Genomic DNA, 20,894 nt, shown 5'->3' on the forward strand with positions numbered 1-20,894 from the left:
GAGTAGATTTATTTAAGCACGCTCGCCTCGAATACGTCTGCTAGTTAATATCCTTAGGCATATGGTCACTCGTTTGCATGGATGCACACAATTGTATCTTCAAATAGGCCAAACCAAATAGGCTTCGCTAGCTTCTTGTAAGCCATAACTGCAGAACTCTGGAACGCAAGTCGGTTTAAAGTCCCTGAGCGATTCACGCACTAAACGCTGGAATGGCAATTTGCGAATGAGCAGTTCTGCTCTTCTGGTAACGACGGATTTCAGGAGGGCAACATACCGGGACGGTAACGATGTGGTTTCTACACACCGGGCTGGAGCACTCTTACGTGCTGCTTTAGTAGCCAGCTGCTTCCTTGGCGCCTTGCCACCAGTCGATTTCGAGCAGTTTGCTTAGTACGAGCCATGTTCACTACACTTTTTTTTTTTTTATGTTCCTCTTCACACTGTAAAACCAATAAACAACAGCGTTGGTGCCTGCTTTTATAGCAAAATCAGGGTGGGTTAGAAAGAGAAAGAGAGAAAAACATTCGCGTTCACTTTCTGACGAAGCATTGAGCGAGATGCAACATATTCTTACTCTCTCGTGTTTTCTTGATTTTTGGTATAAATAGAGCGATGGCACAATACAAGTTTTATTTCTGATCTTGTGCAGTGCGTTATAGTGAAAAGTGAAAAATAAAAATGACTGGTCGGGCAAAGGTGGAAAAGGATTGGGAAAGGGTGGTGCTAAGCGTCATCGTAAAGTATTGCGTGATAAATTCAAGGTATACGAAGCCCGCTATCGCCGTTTGGCTCGTGTGGCGGTGTGAAGCGAATTTCTGTCTTATTATGAGGAAACTCGTGGGTCCTAAAGTTGAAAATGTATCCGCGATGCAGTAACCTACACGGAACATGCCAAAAGGAAGACAGTCACTGCGATGGATGTTGTATACGCATTGAAGAGACAGGCCGCACTCTTTATGGATTCGGTGGTTAAAATATTTATAACACCAAAATGTATTAACTACAATTATGCCCTTCAAAAAATCGGTCCTTTTCAGGACACTAAGTTATTAATCAAAGAGAAAGAAAAATAGTATGTGTTCTTGTTTATCATTTTAAATTTTATAATAAAAAATAAAACCGGTTTAATAATCATTTGAGTTTATACATATGTATATACATGTACAAAATTAATAAATTATTATTAAAAAAAAACAACAACCAAAGAATTTATCACAAAATCTCCATATTTTAGTTGCATAAGACCGAATTACAATATAAAATATTAATATAAACTATCTGATGTGTCAAACAAATAATGAACGATGAAACAAACAAATTATTGAATGTACATATCTCTAATGTAAATAATAAGCAAATGTCACATATGCACATATACATAGATTCGTAAGGCTCTCCTTACACATACACATACAATTTATATGATGGAAAACTGTATTAATTCTTTTAATTTTTGGTCGTCCTGAAAAGGACGGTTGTTTATGTTTGTTGTATGTACAAAGTTGTATTATTTTAAAGCAAGTATTAATTGGTTTAAGCCTTCTTTTCGGTTTTCTTGGGCAGAAGTACAGCCTGAATGTTGGGTAGCACACCACCCTGTGCAATGGTTACGCCAGAAAGCAATTTGTTTAATTCCTCATCGTTGCGAATGGCCAATTGTAGATGACGAGGTATAATTCTGGTCTTTTTGTTGTCTCGTGCAGCATTACCAGCCAACTCAAGAACTTCAGCGCCAAATATTCCATAACAGCAGCCAAATATACTGGAGCGCCGCACCAACCGCTCGGCATAATTTCCTTTACGGAGTGGTACTGTAGGCCACAGGAATGGAGCCCAGCTCGGTTCGAGCGAGACTTTGCCTTTCCCTTCACTTTGCCACCTTTACACGACAGACATATTAGAATTTTTTTTTTTTTTTCTGTTTTACACACTGTTCCTTTTCACACACATGTTGATGTTGATGTGGTAATTGTCGTTTTATTTATACCTTTCCAAAACACATCGCTCATAGGGGTTGATACTCCAAAATATATTTATCCAGAAGCGATGCACAAAAAAATGTATAATTGAGACGCACTAATGGTGGCATTTGTTAAAAGTGAATTGTGTTTTGTGAATTTAAATTATTGATTTGAAGTGAGAAATGCCGCCAAACTAGTGGAAAGCAGCCAGAAGGCTGGCAAGGCTCAAAGAACATCACCAAGAATGACAAAGAAGAAGCGCAGCGTAAGGAGAGCTATGCTATTTACATTTTACAAAGTGTTAAGCAAGTCCACCGACATGTATTCTTCAAAGCAATGAGCATATGAATAGCTTTGTAACGATATTTTTGAACGTATTGCTGCTGAGGCTCCCGCTTGGCCCACTACATAAGAGGTCGACCATCACCAGTCGCGAATCCAACGGCTGTTCGTTTGCTTTTGCCGGGTGAGCTTGCTAAGCACGCTGTTAGTGAGGGACAAAGCTGTCCCAAGTATACCAGCTCAAATAAAATGTCCCTAGCTTAACACACGCTTCCTATTAAAAAAAGGCCCTTTTCAGGGCCACATTTATATTAAAAAGAATTAAGATATTTTTAATGGATATTGCAAATACATGCACCAGTGGTAATGTGGATAAAATCATTGTTGTTATTTTATTTAACCATTTCTGTTTATTGCAAGGCTAAACTGAAAAAAAAATGCACCTACATTAAATCAAAAAGACTCGTACAATATTAATATCTGTGTATGTTGCTAATATGTACATACGTATGTATGAATGTATGTAAATTACATATTTGTAATTTTTAGAAATTTGATTTTTTTTTCTCTTGTTATATGGAATTGTAGCCCTGAGAAGGCTGTGTTTAATAAATTTTAGATTTTCGTATTCGATATCTAAATTTTTTCAATATTACGATTGCAATAAAGTATTAATTATTTACTTCTTGCTAGCAGTTGTCTTGGCTTTTGGCTTCTTGACGGTAGCAGCAGCAGCTGCCTTTTTGGTTGCCTTTTTTGGTTTAGCCGATGATACGGCAACTGTTTTAGCTTTTGGCTTAGTTGAACTCGACTTAGATTTCGATGCGACAGGTTTGGATTTTACAGTTCCTGTTTTCTTAGCATCCTTTACCTTTACCTTTTCACTTTTCTTTTTCTCGGCTGTCTTTTTGGTTGCGACTGCCTTTTTGGCCTTTGGTTTCTTATCAACAGAGCCAGCACCAGTTATTTTTTGCTACCGATTGCTTTCTTTTTAGCTGCTGCTGATTGAGTTACCTTTTTCGGTTTGCTTTTCTTTTCTACAGAGGCAACCTTTGGCTTCGGTTCCTTTTTAGCGGCAGCAGACAGTTTAAATGAACCAGAGGCACCCTTTCCTTTTGTTTGGATCAGTTTACCATTTCCGACAGCTGACTTTAAGTACCTCTTGATAAATGGTGCAAGTTTCTGGGCATCGCACTTGTATGTGGCACTAATATATTTTTTGATTGCCAGTAGTGAGGAGCCACCACGTTCCTTTAAGTTTTTAATCGAAGCGTCTACCATTTGTTGAGTTGGTGGATGCGATGGTGGAGCAGTTGATTTTTTGGCCTTTGTTGACGACGCTGCCGATGTTTTTTTGGCAGCCACCTTCTTATCAACTGATGCCGTTGCTGGTGCTGTTGGGCCAGCCACAGGAGATGCTGATGTTGCTGCTACTGAATCAGACATTATACACTTTATTATCAAACAAATATATATCACCAAATACACTTTTAAATATAATGATTGTATGAAAATTTCGCTATGACATAGGCCCTCATTCAAATGAGAATCGAGGAGGACGGCCGTATGAACATGTCTTTGGTATTGGACGATTAAAATGTTTTAGTTTTGTTAAATAGTGCTCGTATATTGCTGTTTTCACTCTTAATAATAACAAAATTTATAAAAATTATTTTCTCACAATATTAATAATTGTTGTAGAATTTTTATATATAATTTCATGGATTCATTTTGAATAGGCAATCAAATTTCAACTATATGTATTACAGAATGCAATTTTCCCATGTAACCCTACATAAAAAATAGAAAAAATCAAAATTTTAAAAAAATTATTCATTTGTTATAAAATTTCAACAATTTACTTTAGATAATAATCAAAAAATTTAGAGTTATATAATTTATTCATATTCTAAAATTGTATTGTAATTGACTCTATGCGGTGAAAAATTACCAATTTTGCAAAGTGCATGCAATATTAGTTTTTGGTATTGAAAAAATAAAAATATTTATTAAAAGAAATCAAAAATTAATATTTATATAATTGTTTTTTAATTAACTTTATTATTTAATTTGTTGCTAATGCCATAAACAGTGTGCTAAAATTTAAACTATTATAATTATTCCTGTTAGTAGAACCATCAATTGAAGAAATTTGTATACACTTTTTTTGTTAGCTAACAGGCAAAATAATAATACAATAAATAATTATTAATCATTTAAAAATCTTGCTAAGCCTAACAATTAAACTAAACGTGTAGGATGGAAAAAATTATTTTTTTTATTTTATTTTAATTTAGGTAATTTAAAAATCCAATATTGATTTTATGCTTTTTATATTTATTATAAATTAATGTTGTGTTCTTGCGCTTTTTGATTAGTATATACAAAATCAAAATTGATTAAGTTCAAATCGATCTGTATATAAATGTCAGACCTTTAAAATATAAACAAAAATGATTGAATATTAAAGCTGGATATCTATATGACTAGTACATAACCATTATATGCCCAATATAACGGTTTTATAATAATTAAATGACATATATAATATATTTATACTCATAACCGAATAAAACACATTGAATAATAAATCAAGTTTAATTAAGAAAATAATAATCTCAATATCGACATGACTAGTTTGTGGTCCTGAAAAGGACCGATTTGTATTAAAAATGCGCTTTGCGTTAAAATTGTGTTCGAAATAGTTACTCTGACGGTAACTACACGAGTAGATTTAATTTAAGCACGCTCGCCTCGAATACGTCTGGCTAGTTGAATATCCTTAGGCATTATGGTCACTCGTTTGGCATGGATTGCACACAAGTTAGTATCTTCAAATAGGCCAACCAAATAGGCTTCGCTAGCTTCTTGTAAAGCCATAACTGCAGAACTCTGGAAACGCAAGTCGGTTTTAAAGTCCTGAGCGATTTCACGCACTAAACGCTGGAATGGCAATTTGCGAATGAGCAGTTCTGTGCTCTTCTGGTAACGACGGATTTCACGGAGGGCAACAGTACCGGGACGGTAACGATGTGGTTTCTTTACACCACCGGTTGCTGGAGCACTCTTACGTGCTGCTTTAGTAGCCAGCTGCTTCCTTGGCGCCTTGCCACCAGTCGATTTTCGAGCAGTTTGCTTAGTACGAGCCATGTTTTCACTACACTTTTTTTTTTTTTATGTTCACTCTTCACTGTTCAAAACACAATAAACAAGCCAGCTCGTTTGGTGCCTGCTTTTATAGCAAAATCAGGGTGGGTTAGAAAGAGAAAGAGAGAAAAACATTCGCGTTCACTTTCTGACGAAGCATCTGAGCGAGATGCAACATATTTCTTACTCTCTCGTGTTTTCTTGATTTTTGGTATAAATAGAAGCGATGGCAACACATACAGCATTAGTTTATTTCTGACTCTTGTGCAGTGCGTTTATAGTGAAAAGTGAAAAATAAAAATGACTGGTCGTGGCAAAGGTGGAAAAGGATTGGGAAAGGGTGGTGCTAAGCGTCATCGTAAAGTATTGCGTGATAATATTCAAGGTATCACGAAGCCCGCTATCCGCCGTTTGGCTCGTCGTGGCGGTGTGAAGCGAATTTCTGGTCTTATCTATGAGGAAACTCGTGGTGTCCTAAAGGTATTTCTTGAAAATGTAATCCGCGATGCAGTAACCTACACGGAACATGCCAAAAGGAAGACAGTCACTGCGATGGATGTTGTATACGCATTGAAGAGACAGGGCCGCACTCTTTATGGATTCGGTGGTTAAAATATTTATAAACACCAAAATGTATTAACTACAAATTATGCCCTTCAAAAAATCGGTCCTTTTCAGGACCACTAAAGTTATTAATCAAAAGAGAAAAGAAAAAAATAGTATGTGTTCTTGTTTTATCAATTTTAAATTTTATAATAAAAAAAATAAAACCGGTTTAATAATCATTTGAGTTTATACATATGTATATACATGTACAAAAATTAATAAAATTATTATTAAAAAAAAACAACAAAACACAAAGAATTTATACACAAAATCTCCATATTTTTAGTTGCATAAGAACCGAATCTACAATATAAAATTATTAATATTAAACTATCTGATGTGTCAAACAAATAATGAACGATGAAACAAACAAATATATTGAATATGTACATATCTCTAATGTAAATAAATAAAGCAAATTGTCACATATGCACATATACATAGATTCCGTAAGGCTCTCCTTACACATACACATACAATTTATATGCATGGATGGAAAACTGTATTAATTTCTTTTAATTTTTTGGTCGTCCTGAAAAGGACGGTTGTTTATGTTTGTTGTATGTACAAAGTTGTATTATTTTAAAGCAAGTATTAATTGGTTTAAGCCTTCTTTTCGGTTTTCTTGGGCAGCAGTACAGCCTGAATGTTGGGTAGCACACCACCCTGTGCAATGGTTACGCCAGAAAGCAATTTGTTTAATTCCTCATCGTTGCGAATGGCCAATTGTAGATGACGAGGTATAATTCTGGTCTTTTTGTTGTCTCGTGCAGCATTACCAGCCAACTCAAGAACTTCAGCCGCCAAATATTCCATAACAGCAGCCAAATATACTGGAGCGCCAGCACCAACACGCTCGGCATAATTTCCTTTACGGAGTAAACGGTGAATACGGCCAACAGGAAACTGGAGCCCAGCTCGGTTCGAGCGAGACTTTGCCTTTCCCTTCACTTTGCCACCTTTACCACGACCAGACATATTAGAATTTTTTTTTTTTTCTGTTTTACACACTGTTCACTTTTCACACACAAATGTTGATGTTGATGTGGTACATTGTCGTTTTATTTATACCTTTTCCAAAGACACACTCGCTCAACTAGGGGTTGATACTCAATAAATATATTTATCCAGAAAGCGATGCACAAAAAAAATGTATAAATTGAAGACGCACTAATGGTGGCATTTGTTAAAAGTGAATTGTGTTTTGTGAAATTTAAATTATTGAATTTGAAGTGAGAAATGCCGCCAAAAACTAGTGGAAAAGCAGCCAAGAAGGCTGGCAAGGCTCAAAAGAACATCACCAAGAATGACAAAAAGAAGAAGCGCAAGCGTAAGGAGAGCTATGCTATTTACATTTACAAAGTGTTAAAGCAAGTCCACCCAGACACTGGTATTTCTTCAAAAGCAATGAGCATAATGAATAGCTTTGTAAACGATATTTTTGAACGTATTGCTGCTGAGGCCTCCCGCTTGGCCCACTACAATAAGAGGTCGACCATCACCAGTCGCGAAATCCAAACGGCTGTTCGTTTGCTTTTGCCGGGTGAGCTTGCTAAGCACGCTGTTAGTGAGGGAACAAAAGCTGTCACCAAGTATACCAGCTCAAAATAAAAATGTCCCTAGCTTAAACACACGCTTCCTATTAAAAAAAAGGCCCTTTTCAGGGCCACAATTTTATATTAAAAAAGAATTAAGATATTTTTAATGGATATTGCAAAATACATGCAGCCAGTGGTAATGTGGATAAAAATCATTGTTGTTATTTTTATTTTAACCATTTCTGTTTATTGCAAGGCTAAACTGAAAAAAAAAATGCACCTACATTAAATCAAAAAGACTCGTACAATATTAATATCTGTGTATGTTGCTAATATGTACATACGTATGTATGAATGTATGTAAATTACATATTTGTAATTTTTAGAAAATTTGATTTTTTTTTTCTCTTGTTATATGGAATTGTAGCCCTGAGAAGGGCTGTGTTTAAATAAAATTTTAGATTTTCGTATTCGATATCTAAAATTTTTTCAATATTACGATTGCAATAAAGTATTAATTATTTACTTCTTGCTAGCAGTTGTCTTGGCTTTTGGCTTCTTGACGGTAGCAGCAGCAGCTGCCTTTTTGGTTGCCTTTTTTGGTTTAGCCGATGATACGGCAACTGTTTTAGCTTTTGGCTTAGTTGAACTCGACTTAGATTTCGATGCGACAGGTTTGGATTTTACAGTTCCTGTTTTCTTAGCATCCTTTACCTTTACCTTTTCACTTTTCTTTTTCTCGGCTGTCTTTTTGGCCTTTGGTTTCTTATCAACAGAGCCAGCACCAGTTATTTTTTTGCTACCGATTGCTTTCTTTTTAGCTGCTGCTGATTGAGTTACCTTTTTCGGTTTGCTTTTCTTTTCTACAGAGGCAACCTTTGGCTTCGGTTCCTTTTTAGCGGCAGCAGACAGTTTAAATGAACCAGAGGCACCCTTTCCTTTTGTTTGGATCAGTTTACCATTTCCGACAGCTGACTTTAAGTACCTCTTGATAAATGGTGCAAGTTTCTGGGCATCGCACTTGTATGTGGCACTAATATATTTTTTGATTGCCAGTAGTGAGGAGCCACCACGTTCCTTTAAGTTTTTAATCGAAGCGTCTACCATTTGTTGAGTTGGTGGATGCGATGGTGGAGCAGTTGATTTTTTGGCCTTTGTTGACGACGCTGCCGATGTTTTTTTGGCAGCCACCTTCTTATCAACTGATGCCGTTGCTGGTGCTGTTGGGCCAGCCACAGGAGATGCTGATGTTGCTGCTACTGAATCAGACATTATACACTTTATTATCAAACAAATATATATCACCAAATACACTTTTAAATATAATGATTGTATGAAAATTTCGCTATGACATAGGCCCTCATTCAAATGAGAATCGAGGAGGACGGCCGTATGAACATGTCTTTGGTATTGGACGATTAAAATGTTTTAGTTTTGTTAAATAGTGCTCGTATATTGCTGTTTTCACTCTTAATAATAACAAAATTTATAAAAATTATTTTCTCACAATATTAATAATTGTTGTAGAATTTATATTCCAATATTTTTTTATATATAATTTCATGGATTCATTTTGAATAGGCAATCAAATTTCAACTATATGTATTACAGAATGCAATTTTCCCATGTAACCCTACATAAAAAATAGAAAAAATCAAAATTTTAAAAAAATTATTCATTTGTTATAAAATTTCAACAATTTACTTTAGATAATAATCAAAAAATTTAGAGTTATATAATTTATTCATATTCTAAAATTGTATTGTAATTGACTCTATGCGGTGAAAAATTACCAATTTTGCAAAGTGCATGCAATATTAGTTTTTGGTATTGAAAAAATAAAAATATTTATTAAAAAGAAATCAAAAAATTAATATTTATATAATTGTTTTTTTAATTAACTTTATTATTTAATTTGTTGCTAATGCCATAAACAGTGTGCTAAAATTTAAACTATTATAATTATTCCTGTTAGTAGAACCATCAATTGAAGAAATTTGTATACACTTTTTTTGTTAGCTAACAGGCAAAATAATAATACAATAAATAATTATTAATCATTTAAAAATCTTGCTAAGCCTAACAATTAAACTAAACGTGTAGGATGGAAAAAATTATTTTTTTTATTTTATTTTAATTTAGGTAATTTAAAAATCCAATATTGATTTTTATGCTTTTTATATTTATTATAAATTAATGTTGTGTTCTTGCGCTTTTTGATTAGTATATACAAAATCAAAATTGATTAAGTTCAAATCGATCTGTATATAAATGTCAGACCTTTAAAAATATAAACAAAAATGATTGAATATTAAAGCTGGATATCTATATGACTAGTACATAACCATTATATGCCCAATATAACGGTTTTATAATAATTAAATGACATATATAATATATTTATACTCATAACCGAATAAAACACATTGAATAATAAATCAAGTTTAATTAAGAAAATAATAATCTCAATATCGACATGACTAGTTTGTGGTCCTGAAAAGGACCGATTTGTATTAAAAATGCGCTTTGCGTTAAAATTGTGTTCGAAATAGTTACTCTGACGGTAACTACACGAGTAGATTTAATTTAAGCACGCTCGCCTCGAATACGTCTGGCTAGTTGAATATCCTTAGGCATTATGGTCACTCGTTTGGCATGGATTGCACACAAGTTAGTATCTTCAAATAGGCCAACCAAATAGGCTTCGCTAGCTTCTTGTAAAGCCATAACTGCAGAACTCTGGAAACGCAAGTCGGTTTTAAAGTCCTGAGCGATTTCACGCACTAAACGCTGGAATGGCAATTTGCGAATGAGCAGTTCTGTGCTCTTCTGGTAACGACGGATTTCACGGAGGGCAACAGTACCGGGACGGTAACGATGTGGTTTCTTTACACCACCGGTTGCTGGAGCACTCTTACGTGCTGCTTTAGTAGCCAGCTGCTTCCTTGGCGCCTTGCCACCAGTCGATTTTCGAGCAGTTTGCTTAGTACGAGCCATGTTTTCACTACACTTTTTTTTTTTTTATGTTCACTCTTCACTGTTCAAAACACAATAAACAACCAGCTCGTTTGGTGCCTGCTTTTATAGCAAAATCAGGGTGGGTTAGAAAGAGAAAGAGAGAAAAACATTCGCGTTCACTTTCTGACGAAGCATCTGAGCGAGATGCAACATATTTCTTACTCTCTCGTGTTTTCTTGATTTTTGGTATAAATAGAAGCGATGGCAACACATACAGCATTAGTTATTTCTGACTCTTGTGCAGTGCGTTTATAGTGAAAAGTGAAAAATAAAAATGACTGGTCGTGGCAAAGGTGGAAAAGGATTGGGAAAGGGTGGTGCTAAGCGTCATCGTAAAGTATTGCGTGATAATATTCAAGGTATCACGAAGCCCGCTATCCGCCGTTTGGCTCGTCGTGGCGGTGTGAAGCGAATTTCTGGTCTTATCTATGAGGAAACTCGTGGTGTCCTAAAGGTATTTCTTGAAAATGTAATCCGCGATGCAGTAACCTACACGGAACATGCCAAAAGGAAGACAGTCACTGCGATGGATGTTGTATACGCATTGAAGAGACAGGGCCGCACTCTTTATGGATTCGGTGGTTAAAATATTTATAAACACCAAAATGTATTAACTACAAATTATGCCCTTCAAAAAATCGGTCCTTTTCAGGACCACTAAAGTTATTAATCAAAAGAGAAAAGAAAAAAATAGTATGTGTTCTTGTTTTATCAATTTTAAATTTTATAATAAAAAAAATAAAACCGGTTTAATAATCATTTGAGTTTATACATATGTATATACATGTACAAAAATTAATAAAATTATTATTAAAAAAAAAACAACAAAACACAAAGAATTTATACACAAAATCTCCATATTTTTAGTTGCATAAGAACCGAATCTACAATATAAAATTATTAATATTAAACTATCTGATGTGTCAAACAAATAATGAACGATGAAACAAACAAATATATTGAATATGTACATATCTCTAATGTAAATAAATAAAGCAAATTGTCACATATGCACATATACATAGATTCCGTAAGGCTCTCCTTACACATACACATACAATTTATATGCATGGATGGAAAACTGTATTAATTTCTTTTAATTTTTTGGTCGTCCTGAAAAGGACGGTTGTTTATGTTTGTTGTATGTACAAAGTTGTATTATTTTAAAGCAAGTATTAATTGGTTTAAGCCTTCTTTTCGGTTTTCTTGGGCAGCAGTACAGCCTGAATGTTGGGTAGCACACCACCCTGTGCAATGGTTACGCCAGAAAGCAATTTGTTTAATTCCTCATCGTTGCGAATGGCCAATTGTAGATGACGAGGTATAATTCTGGTCTTTTTGTTGTCTCGTGCAGCATTACCAGCCAACTCAAGAACTTCAGCCGCCAAATATTCCATAACAGCAGCCAAATATACTGGAGCGCCAGCACCAACACGCTCGGCATAATTTCCTTTACGGAGTAAACGGTGAATACGGCCAACAGGAAACTGGAGCCCAGCTCGGTTCGAGCGAGACTTTGCCTTTCCCTTCACTTTGCCACCTTTACCACGACCAGACATATTAGAATTTTTTTTTTTTTTCTGTTTTACACACTGTTCACTTTTCACACACAAATGTTGATGTTGATGTGGTACATTGTCGTTTTATTTATACCTTTTCCAAAGACACACTCGCTCAACTAGGGGTTGATACTCAATAAATATATTTATCCAGAAAGCGATGCACAAAAAAAATGTATAAATTGAAGACGCACTAATGGTGGCATTTGTTAAAAGTGAATTGTGTTTTGTGAAATTTAAATTATTGAATTTGAAGTGAGAAATGCCGCCAAAAACTAGTGGAAAAGCAGCCAAGAAGGCTGGCAAGGCTCAAAAGAACATCACCAAGAATGACAAAAAGAAGAAGCGCAAGCGTAAGGAGAGCTATGCTATTTACATTTACAAAGTGTTAAAGCAAGTCCACCCAGACACTGGTATTTCTTCAAAAGCAATGAGCATAATGAATAGCTTTGTAAACGATATTTTTGAACGTATTGCTGCTGAGGCCTCCCGCTTGGCCCACTACAATAAGAGGTCGACCATCACCAGTCGCGAAATCCAAACGGCTGTTCGTTTGCTTTTGCCGGGTGAGCTTGCTAAGCACGCTGTTAGTGAGGGAACAAAAGCTGTCACCAAGTATACCAGCTCAAAATAAAAATGTCCCTAGCTTAAACACACGCTTCCTATTAAAAAAAAGGCCCTTTTCAGGGCCACAATTTTATATTAAAAAAGAATTAAGATATTTTTAATGGATATTGCAAAATACATGCAGCCAGTGGTAATGTGGATAAAAATCATTGTTGTTATTTTTATTTTAACCATTTCTGTTTATTGCAAGGCTAAACTGAAAAAAAAAATGCACCTACATTAAATCAAAAAGACTCGTACAATATTAATATCTGTGTATGTTGCTAATATGTACATACGTATGTATGAATGTATGTAAATTACATATTTGTAATTTTTAGAAAATTTGATTTTTTTTTCTCTTGTTATATGGAATTGTAGCCCTGAGAAGGGCTGTGTTTAAATAAAATTTTAGATTTTCGTATTCGATATCTAAAATTTTTTCAATATTACGATTGCAATAAAGTATTAATTATTTACTTCTTGCTAGCAGTTGTCTTGGCTTTTGGCTTCTTGACGGTAGCAGCAGCAGCTGCCTTTTTGGTTGCCTTTTTTGGTTTAGCCGATGATACGGCAACTGTTTTAGCTTTTGGCTTAGTTGAACTCGACTTAGATTTCGATGCGACAGGTTTGGATTTTACAGTTCCTGTTTTCTTAGCATCCTTTACCTTTACCTTTTCACTTTTCTTTTTCTCGGCTGTCTTTTTGGTTGCGACTGCCTTTTTGGCCTTTGGTTTCTTATCAACAGAGCCAGCACCAGTTATTTTTTTGCTACCGATTGCTTTCTTTTTAGCTGCTGCTGATTGAGTTACCTTTTTCGGTTTGCTTTTCTTTTCTACAGAGGCAACCTTTGGCTTCGGTTCCTTTTTAGCGGCAGCAGACAGTTTAAATGAACCAGAGGCACCCTTTCCTTTTGTTTGGATCAGTTTACCATTTCCGACAGCTGACTTTAAGTACCTCTTGATAAATGGTGCAAGTTTCTGGGCATCGCACTTGTATGTGGCACTAATATATTTTTTGATTGCCAGTAGTGAGGAGCCACCACGTTCCTTTAAGTTTTTAATCGAAGCGTCTACCATTTGTTGAGTTGGTGGATGCGATGGTGGAGCAGTTGATTTTTTGGCCTTTGTTGACGACGCTGCCGATGTTTTTTTGGCAGCCACCTTCTTATCAACTGATGCCGTTGCTGGTGCTGTTGGGCCAGCCACAGGAGATGCTGATGTTGCTGCTACTGAATCAGACATTATACACTTTATTATCAAACAAATATATATCACCAAATACACTTTTAAATATAATGATTGTATGAAAATTTCGCTATGACATAGGCCCTCATTCAAATGAGAATCGAGGAGGACGGCCGTATGAACATGTCTTTGGTATTGGACGATTAAAATGTTTTAGTTTTGTTAAATAGTGCTCGTATATTGCTGTTTTCACTCTTAATAATAACAAAATTTATAAAAATTATTTTCTCACAATATTAATAATTGTTGTAGAATTTATATTCCAATATTTTTTTATATATAATTTCATGGATTCATTTTGAATAGGCAATCAAATTTCAACTATATGTATTACAGAATGCAATTTTCCCATGTAACCCTACATAAAAAATAGAAAAAATCAAAATTTTAAAAAAATTATTCATTTGTTATAAAATTTCAACAATTTACTTTAGATAATAATCAAAAAATTTAGAGTTATATAATTTATTCATATTCTAAAATTGTATTGTAATTGACTCTATGCGGTGAAAAATTACCAATTTTGCAAAGTGCATGCAATATTAGTTTTTGGTATTGAAAAAATAAAAATATTTATTAAAAAGAAATCAAAAAATTAATATTTATATAATTGTTTTTTTAATTAACTTTATTATTTAATTTGTTGCTAATGCCATAAACAGTGTGCTAAAATTTAAACTATTATAATTATTCCTGTTAGTAGAACCATCAATTGAAGAAATTTGTATACACTTTTTTTGTTAGCTAACAGGCAAAATAATAATACAATAAATAATTATTAATCATTTAAAAATCTTGCTAAGCCTAACAATTAAACTAAACGTGTAGGATGGAAAAAATTATTTTTTTTATTTTATTTTAATTTAGGTAATTTAAAAATCCAATATTGATTTTTATGCTTTTTATATTTATTATAAATTAATGTTGTGTTCTTGCGCTTTTTGATTAGTATATACAAAATCAAAATTGATTAAGTTCAAATCGATCTGTATATAAATGTCAGACCTTTAAAAATATAAACAAAAATGATTGAATATTAAAGCTGGATATCTATATGACTAGTACATAACCATTATATGCCCAATATAACGGTTTTATAATAATTAAATGACATATATAATATATTTATACTCATAACCGAATAAAACACATTGAATAATAAATCAAGTTTAATTAAGAAAATAATAATCTCAATATCGACATGACTAGTTTGTGGTCCTGAAAAGGACCGATTTGTATTAAAAATGCGCTTTGCGTTAAAATTGTGTTCGAAATAGTTACTCTGACGGTAACTACACGAGTAGATTTAATTTAAGCACGCTCGCCTCGAATACGTCTGGCTAGTTGAATATCCTTAGGCATTATGGTCACTCGTTTGGCATGGATTGCACACAAGTTAGTATCTTCAAATAGGCCAACCAAATAGGCTTCGCTAGCTTCTTGTAAAGCCATAACTGCAGAACTCTGGAAACGCAAGTCGGTTTTAAAGTCCTGAGCGATTTCACGCACTAAACGCTGGAATGGCAATTTGCGAATGAGCAGTTCTGTGCTCTTCTGGTAACGACGGATTTCACGGAGGGCAACAGTACCGGGACGGTAACGATGTGGTTTCTTTACACCACCGGTTGCTGGAGCACTCTTACGTGCTGCTTTAGTAGCCAGCTGCTTCCTTGGCGCCTTGCCACCAGTCGATTTTCGAGCAGTTTGCTTAGTACGAGCCATGTTTTCACTACACTTTTTTTTTTTTTATGTTCACTCTTCACTGTTCAAAACACAATAAACAAGCCAGCTCGTTTGGTGCCTGCTTTTATAGCAAAATCAGGGTGGGTTAGAAAGAGAAAGAGAGAAAAACATTCGCGTTCACTTTCTGACGAAGCATCTGAGCGAGATGCAACATATTTCTTACTCTCTCGTGTTTTCTTGATTTTTGGTATAAATAGAAGCGATGGCAACACATACAGCATTAGTTTATTTCTGACTCTTGTGCAGTGCGTTTATAGTGAAAAGTGAAAAATAAAAATGACTGGTCGTGGCAAAGGTGGAAAAGGATTGGGAAAGGGTGGTGCTAAGCGTCATCGTAAAGTATTGCGTGATAATATTCAAGGTATCACGAAGCCCGCTATCCGCCGTTTGGCTCGTCGTGGCGGTGTGAAGCGAATTTCTGGTCTTATCTATGAGGAAACTCGTGGTGTCCTAAAGGTATTTCTTGAAAATGTAATCCGCGATGCAGTAACCTACACGGAACATGCCAAAAGGAAGACAGTCACTGCGATGGATGTTGTATACGCATTGAAGAGACAGGGCCGCACTCTTTATGGATTCGGTGGTTAAAATATTTATAAACACCAAAATGTATTAACTACAAATTATGCCCTTCAAAAAATCGGTCCTTTTCAGGACCACTAAAGTTATTAATCAAAAGAGAAAAGAAAAAAATAGTATGTGTTCTTGTTTTATCAATTTTAAATTTTATAATAAAAAAAATAAAACCGGTTTAATAATCATTTGAGTTTATACATATGTATATACATGTACAAAAATTAATAAAATTATTATTAAAAAAAAAACAACAAAACACAAAGAATTTATACACAAAATCTCCATATTTTTAGTTGCATAAGAACCGAATCTACAATATAAAATTATTAATATTAAACTATCTGATGTGTCAAACAAATAATGAACGATGAAACAAACAAATATATTGAATATGTACATATCTCTAATGTAAATAAATAAAGCAAATTGTCACATATGCACATATACATAGATTCCGTAAGGCTCTCCTTACACATACACATACAATTTATATGCATGGATGGAAAACTGTATTAATTTCTTTTAATTTTTTGGTCGTCCTGAAAAGGACGGTTGTTTATGTTTGTTGTATGTACAAAGTTGTATTATTTTAAAGCAAGTATTAATTGGTTTAAGCCTTCTTTTCGGTTTTCTTGGGCAGCAGTACAGCCTGAATGTTGGGTAGCACACCACCCTGTGCAATGGTTACGCCAGAAAGCAATTTGTTTAATTCCTCATCGTTGCGAATGGCCAATTGTAGATGACGAGGTATAATTCTGGTCTTTTTGTTGTCTCGTGCAGCATTACCAGCCAACTCAAGAACTTCAGCCGCCAAATATTCCATAACAGCAGCCAAATATACTGGAGCGCCAGCACCAACACGCTCGGCATAATTTCCTTTACGGAGTAAACGGTGAATACGGCCAACAGGAAACTGGAGCCCAGCTCGGTTCGAGCGAGACTTTGCCTTTCCCTTCACTTTGCCACCTTTACCACGACCAGACATATTAGAATTTTTTTTTTTTTTCTGTTTTACACACTGTTCACTTTTCACACACAAATGTTGATGTTGATGTGGTACATTGTCGTTTTATTTATACCTTTTCCAAAGACACACTCGCTCAACTAGGGGTTGATACTCAATAAATATATTTATCCAGAAAGCGATGCACAAAAAAAATGTATAAATTGAAGACGCACTAATGGTGGCATTTGTTAAAAGTGAATTGTGTTTTGTGAAATTTAAATTATTGAATTTGAAGTGAGAAATGCCGCCAAAAACTAGTGGAAAAGCAGCCAAGAAGGCTGGCAAGGCTCAAAAGAACATCACCAAGAATGACAAAAAGAAGAAGCGCAAGCGTAAGGAGAGCTATGCTATTTACATTTACAAAGTGTTAAAGCAAGTCCACCCAGACACTGGTATTTCTTCAAAAGCAATGAGCATAATGAATAGCTTTGTAAACGATATTTTTGAACGTATTGCTGCTGAGGCCTCCCGCTTGGCCCACTACAATAAGAGGTCGACCATCACCAGTCGCGAAATCCAAACGGCTGTTCGTTTGCTTTTGCCGGGTGAGCTTGCTAAGCACGCTGTTAGTGAGGGAACAAAAGCTGTCACCAAGTATACCAGCTCAAAATAAAAATGTCCCTAGCTTAAACACACGCTTCCTATTAAAAAAAAGGCCCTTTTCAGGGCCACAATTTTATATTAAAAAAGAATTAAGATATTTTTAATGGATATTGCAAAATACATGCAGCCAGTGGTAATGTGGATAAAAATCATTGTTGTTATTTTTATTTTAACCATTTCTGTTTATTGCAAGGCTAAACTGAAAAAAAAAATGCACCTACATTAAATCAAAAAGACTCGTACAATATTAATATCTGTGTATGTTGCTAATATGTACATACGTATGTATGAATGTATGTAAATTACATATTTGTAATTTTTAGAAAATTTGATTTTTTTTTCTCTTGTTATATGGAATTGTAGCCCTGAGAAGGGCTGTGTTTAAATAAAATTTTAGATTTTCGTATTCGATATCTAAAATTTTTTCAATATTACGATTGCAATAAAGTATTAATTATTTACTTCTTGCTAGCAGTTGTCTTGGCTTTTGGCTTCTTGACGGTAGCAGCAGCAGCTGCCTTTTTGGTTGCCTTTTTTGGTTTAGCCGATGATACGGCAACTGTTTTAGCTTTTGGCTTAGTTGAACTCGACTTAGATTTCGATGCGACAGGTTTGGATTTTACAGTTCCTGTTTTCTTAGCATCCTTTACCTTTACCTTTTCACTTTTCTTTTTCTCGGCTGTCTTTTTGGTTGCGACTGCCTTTTTGGCCTTTGGTTTCTTATCAACAGAGCCAGCACCAGTTATTTTTTTGCTACCGATTGCTTTCTTTTTAGCTGCTGCTGATTGAGTTACCTTTTTCGGTTTGCTTTTCTTTTCTACAGAGGCAACCTTTGGCTTCGGTTCCTTTTTAGCGGCAGCAGACAGTTTAAATGAACCAGAGGCACCCTTTCCTTTTGTTTGGATCAGTTTACCATTTCCGACAGCTGACTTTAAGTACCTCTTGATAAATGGTGCAAGTTTCTGGGCATCGCACTTGTATGTGGCACTAATATATTTTTTGATTGCCAGTAGTGAGGAGCCACCACGTTCCTTTAAGTTTTTAATCGAAGCGTCTACCATTTGTTGAGTTGGTGGATGCGATGGTGGAGCAGTTGATTTTTTGGCCTTTGTTGACGACGCTGCCGATGTTTTTTTGGCAGCCACCTTCTTATCAACTGATGCCGTTGCTGGTGCTGTTGGGCCAGCCACAGGAGATGCTGATGTTGCTGCTACTGAATCAGACATTATACACTTTATTATCAAACAAATATATATCACCAAATACACTTTTAAATATAATGATTGTATGAAAATTTCGCTATGACATAGGCCCTCATTCAAATGAGAATCGAGGAGGACGGCCGTATGAACATGTCTTTGGTATTGGACGATTAAAATGTTTTAGTTTTGTTAAATAGTGCTCGTATATTGCTGTTTTCACTCTTAATAATAACAAAATTTATAAAAATTATTTTCTCACAATATTAATAATTGTTGTAGAATTTATATTCCAATATTTTTTTATATATAATTTCATGGATTCATTTTGAATAGGCAATCAAATTTCAACTATATGTATTACAGAATGCAATTTTCCCATGTAACCCTACATAAAAAATAGAAAAAATCAAAATTTTAAAAAAATTATTCATTTGTTATAAAATTTCAACAATTTACTTTAGATAATAATCAAAAAATTTAGAGTTATATAATTTATTCATATTCTAAAATTGTATTGTAATTGACTCTATGCGGTGAAAAATTACCAATTTTGCAAAGTGCATGCAATATTAGTTTTTGGTATTGAAAAAATAAAAATATTTATTAAAAAGAAATCAAAAAATTAATATTTATATAATTGTTTTTTTAATTAACTTTATTATTTAATTTGTTGCTAATGCCATAAACAGTGTGCTAAAATTTAAACTATTATAATTATTCCTGTTAGTAGAACCATCAATTGAAGAAATTTGTATACACTTTTTTTGTTAGCTAACAGGCAAAATAATAATACAATAAATAATTATTAATCATTTAAAAATCTTGCTAAGCCTAACAATTAAACTAAACGTGTAGGATGGAAAAAATTATTTTTTTATTTTATTTTAATTTAGGTAATTTAAAAATCCAATATTGATTTTTATGCTTTTTATATTTATTATAAATTAATGTTGTGTTCTTGCGCTTTTTGATTAGTATATACAAAATCAAAATTGATTAAGTTCAAATCGATCTGTATATAAATGTCAGACCTTTAAAAATATAAACAAAAATGATTGAATATTAAAGCTGGATATCTATATGACTAGTACATAACCATTATATGCCCAATATAACGGTTTTATAATAATTAAATGACATATATAATATATTTATACTCATAACCGAATAAAACACATTGAATAATAAATCAAGTTTAATTAAGAAAATAATAATCTCAATATCGACATGACTAGTTTGTGGTCCTGAAAAGGACCGATTTGTATTAAAAATGCGCTTTGCGTTAAAATTGTGTTCGAAATAGTTACTCTGACGGTAACTACACGAGTAGATTTAATTTAAGCACGCTCGCCTCGAATACGTCTGGCTAGTTGAATATCCTTAGGCATTATGGTCACTCGTTTGGCATGGATTGCACACAAGTTAGTATCTTCAAATAGGCCAACCAAATAGGCTTCGCTAGCTTCTTGTAAAGCCATAACTGCAGAACTCTGGAAACGCAAGTCGGTTTTAAAGTCCTGAGCGATTTCACGCACTAAACGCTGGAATGGCAATTTGCGAATGAGCAGTTCTGTGCTCTTCTGGTAACGACGGATTTCACGGAGGGCAACAGTACCGGGACGGTAACGATGTGGTTTCTTTACACCACCGGTTGCTGGAGCACTCTTACGTGCTGCTTTAGTAGCCAGCTGCTTCCTTGGCGCCTTGCCACCAGTCGATTTTCGAGCAGTTTGCTTAGTACGAGCCATGTTTTCACTACACTTTTTTTTTTTTTATGTTCACTCTTCACTGTTCAAA

General features: G+C 34.4%; 16 protein-coding genes and 1 pseudogene across 16 annotated transcripts; 5 read left to right on the forward strand and 12 right to left on the reverse strand.

Moving 5' to 3' along the window:
- Positions 1–12: 12 nt before the first annotated feature.
- On the reverse strand, positions 13–404 carry LOC124461809 (annotated as a pseudogene).
- Positions 405–2,909: 2,505 nt separating this feature from the next.
- Positions 2,910–3,747, reverse strand: LOC124461808 (histone H1-like). Its single transcript, XM_047013269.1, is given in 2 exon segments — positions 2,910–3,210; positions 3,213–3,747. Coding segments are annotated over 2 exon segments (765 nt in total). The 5' UTR covers positions 3,693–3,747; the 3' UTR covers positions 2,910–2,925.
- Positions 3,748–4,893: 1,146 nt separating this feature from the next.
- On the reverse strand, positions 4,894–5,437 carry LOC6637779 (histone H3). The gene has a single exon (XM_002060875.4). It carries the CDS (start codon positions 5,394–5,396, stop codon positions 4,986–4,988), a length of 411 nt encoding a protein of 136 aa, XP_002060911.2. The 5' UTR covers positions 5,397–5,437; the 3' UTR covers positions 4,894–4,985.
- Positions 5,438–5,635: 198 nt separating this feature from the next.
- On the forward strand, positions 5,636–6,076 carry LOC124461812 (histone H4). The gene has a single exon (XM_047013272.1). It carries the CDS (start codon positions 5,694–5,696, stop codon positions 6,003–6,005), a length of 312 nt encoding a protein of 103 aa, XP_046869228.1. The 5' UTR covers positions 5,636–5,693; the 3' UTR covers positions 6,006–6,076.
- A 455-nt stretch (positions 6,077–6,531) lies between these two features.
- LOC124461810 (histone H2A) lies at positions 6,532–7,004 on the reverse strand. Its single transcript, XM_047013270.1, has one exon. It carries the CDS (start codon positions 6,975–6,977, stop codon positions 6,603–6,605), a length of 375 nt encoding a protein of 124 aa, XP_046869226.1. The 5' UTR covers positions 6,978–7,004; the 3' UTR covers positions 6,532–6,602.
- A 52-nt stretch (positions 7,005–7,056) lies between these two features.
- Positions 7,057–7,663, forward strand: LOC124461811 (histone H2B). Its single transcript, XM_047013271.1, has one exon. It carries the CDS (start codon positions 7,239–7,241, stop codon positions 7,608–7,610), a length of 372 nt encoding a protein of 123 aa, XP_046869227.1. The 5' UTR covers positions 7,057–7,238; the 3' UTR covers positions 7,611–7,663.
- Positions 7,664–7,958: 295 nt separating this feature from the next.
- On the reverse strand, positions 7,959–8,862 carry LOC6653648 (histone H1). The gene has a single exon (XM_002075945.4). It carries the CDS (start codon positions 8,807–8,809, stop codon positions 8,060–8,062), a length of 750 nt encoding a protein of 249 aa, XP_002075981.2. The 5' UTR covers positions 8,810–8,862; the 3' UTR covers positions 7,959–8,059.
- A 1,169-nt stretch (positions 8,863–10,031) lies between these two features.
- On the reverse strand, positions 10,032–10,569 carry LOC124461801 (histone H3). The gene has a single exon (XM_047013262.1). The coding sequence runs from the start codon at positions 10,532–10,534 to the stop codon at positions 10,124–10,126; it is 411 nt and encodes a 136-aa protein (XP_046869218.1). The 5' UTR covers positions 10,535–10,569; the 3' UTR covers positions 10,032–10,123.
- A 218-nt stretch (positions 10,570–10,787) lies between these two features.
- LOC124461807 lies at positions 10,788–16,369 on the forward strand. Its single transcript, XM_047013268.1, has 2 exons — positions 10,788–11,136; positions 15,979–16,369. Exons 1-2 carry the CDS (start codon positions 10,830–10,832, stop codon positions 16,296–16,298), a joined length of 627 nt encoding a protein of 208 aa, XP_046869224.1. The 5' UTR covers positions 10,788–10,829; the 3' UTR covers positions 16,299–16,369.
- Positions 11,669–12,156, reverse strand: LOC124461803 (histone H2A). The gene has a single exon (XM_047013264.1). The coding sequence runs from the start codon at positions 12,112–12,114 to the stop codon at positions 11,740–11,742; it is 375 nt and encodes a 124-aa protein (XP_046869220.1). The 5' UTR covers positions 12,115–12,156; the 3' UTR covers positions 11,669–11,739.
- On the forward strand, positions 12,317–12,801 carry LOC6653613 (histone H2B). Its single transcript, XM_002075912.4, has one exon. It carries the CDS (start codon positions 12,377–12,379, stop codon positions 12,746–12,748), a length of 372 nt encoding a protein of 123 aa, XP_002075948.2. The 5' UTR covers positions 12,317–12,376; the 3' UTR covers positions 12,749–12,801.
- On the reverse strand, positions 13,096–14,019 carry LOC124461806 (histone H1-like). The gene has a single exon (XM_047013267.1). It carries the CDS (start codon positions 13,962–13,964, stop codon positions 13,197–13,199), a length of 768 nt encoding a protein of 255 aa, XP_046869223.1. The 5' UTR covers positions 13,965–14,019; the 3' UTR covers positions 13,096–13,196.
- Positions 15,187–15,730, reverse strand: LOC124461800 (histone H3). Its single transcript, XM_047013261.1, has one exon. It carries the CDS (start codon positions 15,687–15,689, stop codon positions 15,279–15,281), a length of 411 nt encoding a protein of 136 aa, XP_046869217.1. The 5' UTR covers positions 15,690–15,730; the 3' UTR covers positions 15,187–15,278.
- Positions 16,370–16,825: 456 nt separating the features above from the next.
- On the reverse strand, positions 16,826–17,313 carry LOC124461802 (histone H2A). The gene has a single exon (XM_047013263.1). The coding sequence runs from the start codon at positions 17,269–17,271 to the stop codon at positions 16,897–16,899; it is 375 nt and encodes a 124-aa protein (XP_046869219.1). The 5' UTR covers positions 17,272–17,313; the 3' UTR covers positions 16,826–16,896.
- A 54-nt stretch (positions 17,314–17,367) lies between these two features.
- On the forward strand, positions 17,368–17,958 carry LOC124461804 (histone H2B). The gene has a single exon (XM_047013265.1). It carries the CDS (start codon positions 17,534–17,536, stop codon positions 17,903–17,905), a length of 372 nt encoding a protein of 123 aa, XP_046869221.1. The 5' UTR covers positions 17,368–17,533; the 3' UTR covers positions 17,906–17,958.
- Positions 17,959–18,252: 294 nt separating this feature from the next.
- LOC124461805 (histone H1-like) lies at positions 18,253–19,176 on the reverse strand. The gene has a single exon (XM_047013266.1). It carries the CDS (start codon positions 19,119–19,121, stop codon positions 18,354–18,356), a length of 768 nt encoding a protein of 255 aa, XP_046869222.1. The 5' UTR covers positions 19,122–19,176; the 3' UTR covers positions 18,253–18,353.
- Positions 19,177–20,342: 1,166 nt separating this feature from the next.
- LOC124461793 (histone H3) lies at positions 20,343–20,886 on the reverse strand. The gene has a single exon (XM_047013254.1). It carries the CDS (start codon positions 20,843–20,845, stop codon positions 20,435–20,437), a length of 411 nt encoding a protein of 136 aa, XP_046869210.1. The 5' UTR covers positions 20,846–20,886; the 3' UTR covers positions 20,343–20,434.
- Positions 20,887–20,894: the final 8 nt, after the last annotated feature.

Source organism: Drosophila willistoni, unplaced genomic scaffold (genome assembly GCF_018902025.1).
Source record: "Drosophila willistoni isolate 14030-0811.24 unplaced genomic scaffold, UCI_dwil_1.1 Seg656, whole genome shotgun sequence".
Lineage (NCBI taxonomy): Eukaryota > Metazoa > Arthropoda > Insecta > Diptera > Drosophilidae > Drosophila > Drosophila willistoni.

What these genes read in the sequence shown, in the direction of transcription:
- LOC6637779 (XM_002060875.4), bottom strand. Translation starts at nt 5,396, where the DNA reads ATGGCTCGTACTAAGCAAACTGCTCGAAAATCGACTGGTGGCAAGGCG.
- LOC124461812 (XM_047013272.1), top strand. Translation starts at nt 5,694, where the DNA reads ATGACTGGTCGTGGCAAAGGTGGAAAAGGATTGGGAAAGGGTGGTGCT.
- LOC124461810 (XM_047013270.1), bottom strand. Translation starts at nt 6,977, where the DNA reads ATGTCTGGTCGTGGTAAAGGTGGCAAAGTGAAGGGAAAGGCAAAGTCT.
- LOC124461811 (XM_047013271.1), top strand. Translation starts at nt 7,239, where the DNA reads ATGCCGCCAAAAACTAGTGGAAAAGCAGCCAAGAAGGCTGGCAAGGCT.
- LOC6653648 (XM_002075945.4), bottom strand. Translation starts at nt 8,809, where the DNA reads ATGTCTGATTCAGTAGCAGCAACATCAGCATCTCCTGTGGCTGGCCCA.
- LOC124461801 (XM_047013262.1), bottom strand. Translation starts at nt 10,534, where the DNA reads ATGGCTCGTACTAAGCAAACTGCTCGAAAATCGACTGGTGGCAAGGCG.
- LOC124461807 (XM_047013268.1), top strand. Translation starts at nt 10,830, where the DNA reads ATGACTGGTCGTGGCAAAGGTGGAAAAGGATTGGGAAAGGGTGGTGCT. An exon ending in CACTCTTTATGGATTCGGTG is followed by an intron (nt 11,137 to 15,978) that starts GTTAAAATATTT and finishes GTGAAAAGTGAA; the next exon opens with AAATAAAAATGACTGGTCGT.
- LOC124461803 (XM_047013264.1), bottom strand. Translation starts at nt 12,114, where the DNA reads ATGTCTGGTCGTGGTAAAGGTGGCAAAGTGAAGGGAAAGGCAAAGTCT.
- LOC6653613 (XM_002075912.4), top strand. Translation starts at nt 12,377, where the DNA reads ATGCCGCCAAAAACTAGTGGAAAAGCAGCCAAGAAGGCTGGCAAGGCT.
- LOC124461806 (XM_047013267.1), bottom strand. Translation starts at nt 13,964, where the DNA reads ATGTCTGATTCAGTAGCAGCAACATCAGCATCTCCTGTGGCTGGCCCA.
- LOC124461800 (XM_047013261.1), bottom strand. Translation starts at nt 15,689, where the DNA reads ATGGCTCGTACTAAGCAAACTGCTCGAAAATCGACTGGTGGCAAGGCG.
- LOC124461802 (XM_047013263.1), bottom strand. Translation starts at nt 17,271, where the DNA reads ATGTCTGGTCGTGGTAAAGGTGGCAAAGTGAAGGGAAAGGCAAAGTCT.
- LOC124461804 (XM_047013265.1), top strand. Translation starts at nt 17,534, where the DNA reads ATGCCGCCAAAAACTAGTGGAAAAGCAGCCAAGAAGGCTGGCAAGGCT.
- LOC124461805 (XM_047013266.1), bottom strand. Translation starts at nt 19,121, where the DNA reads ATGTCTGATTCAGTAGCAGCAACATCAGCATCTCCTGTGGCTGGCCCA.
- LOC124461793 (XM_047013254.1), bottom strand. Translation starts at nt 20,845, where the DNA reads ATGGCTCGTACTAAGCAAACTGCTCGAAAATCGACTGGTGGCAAGGCG.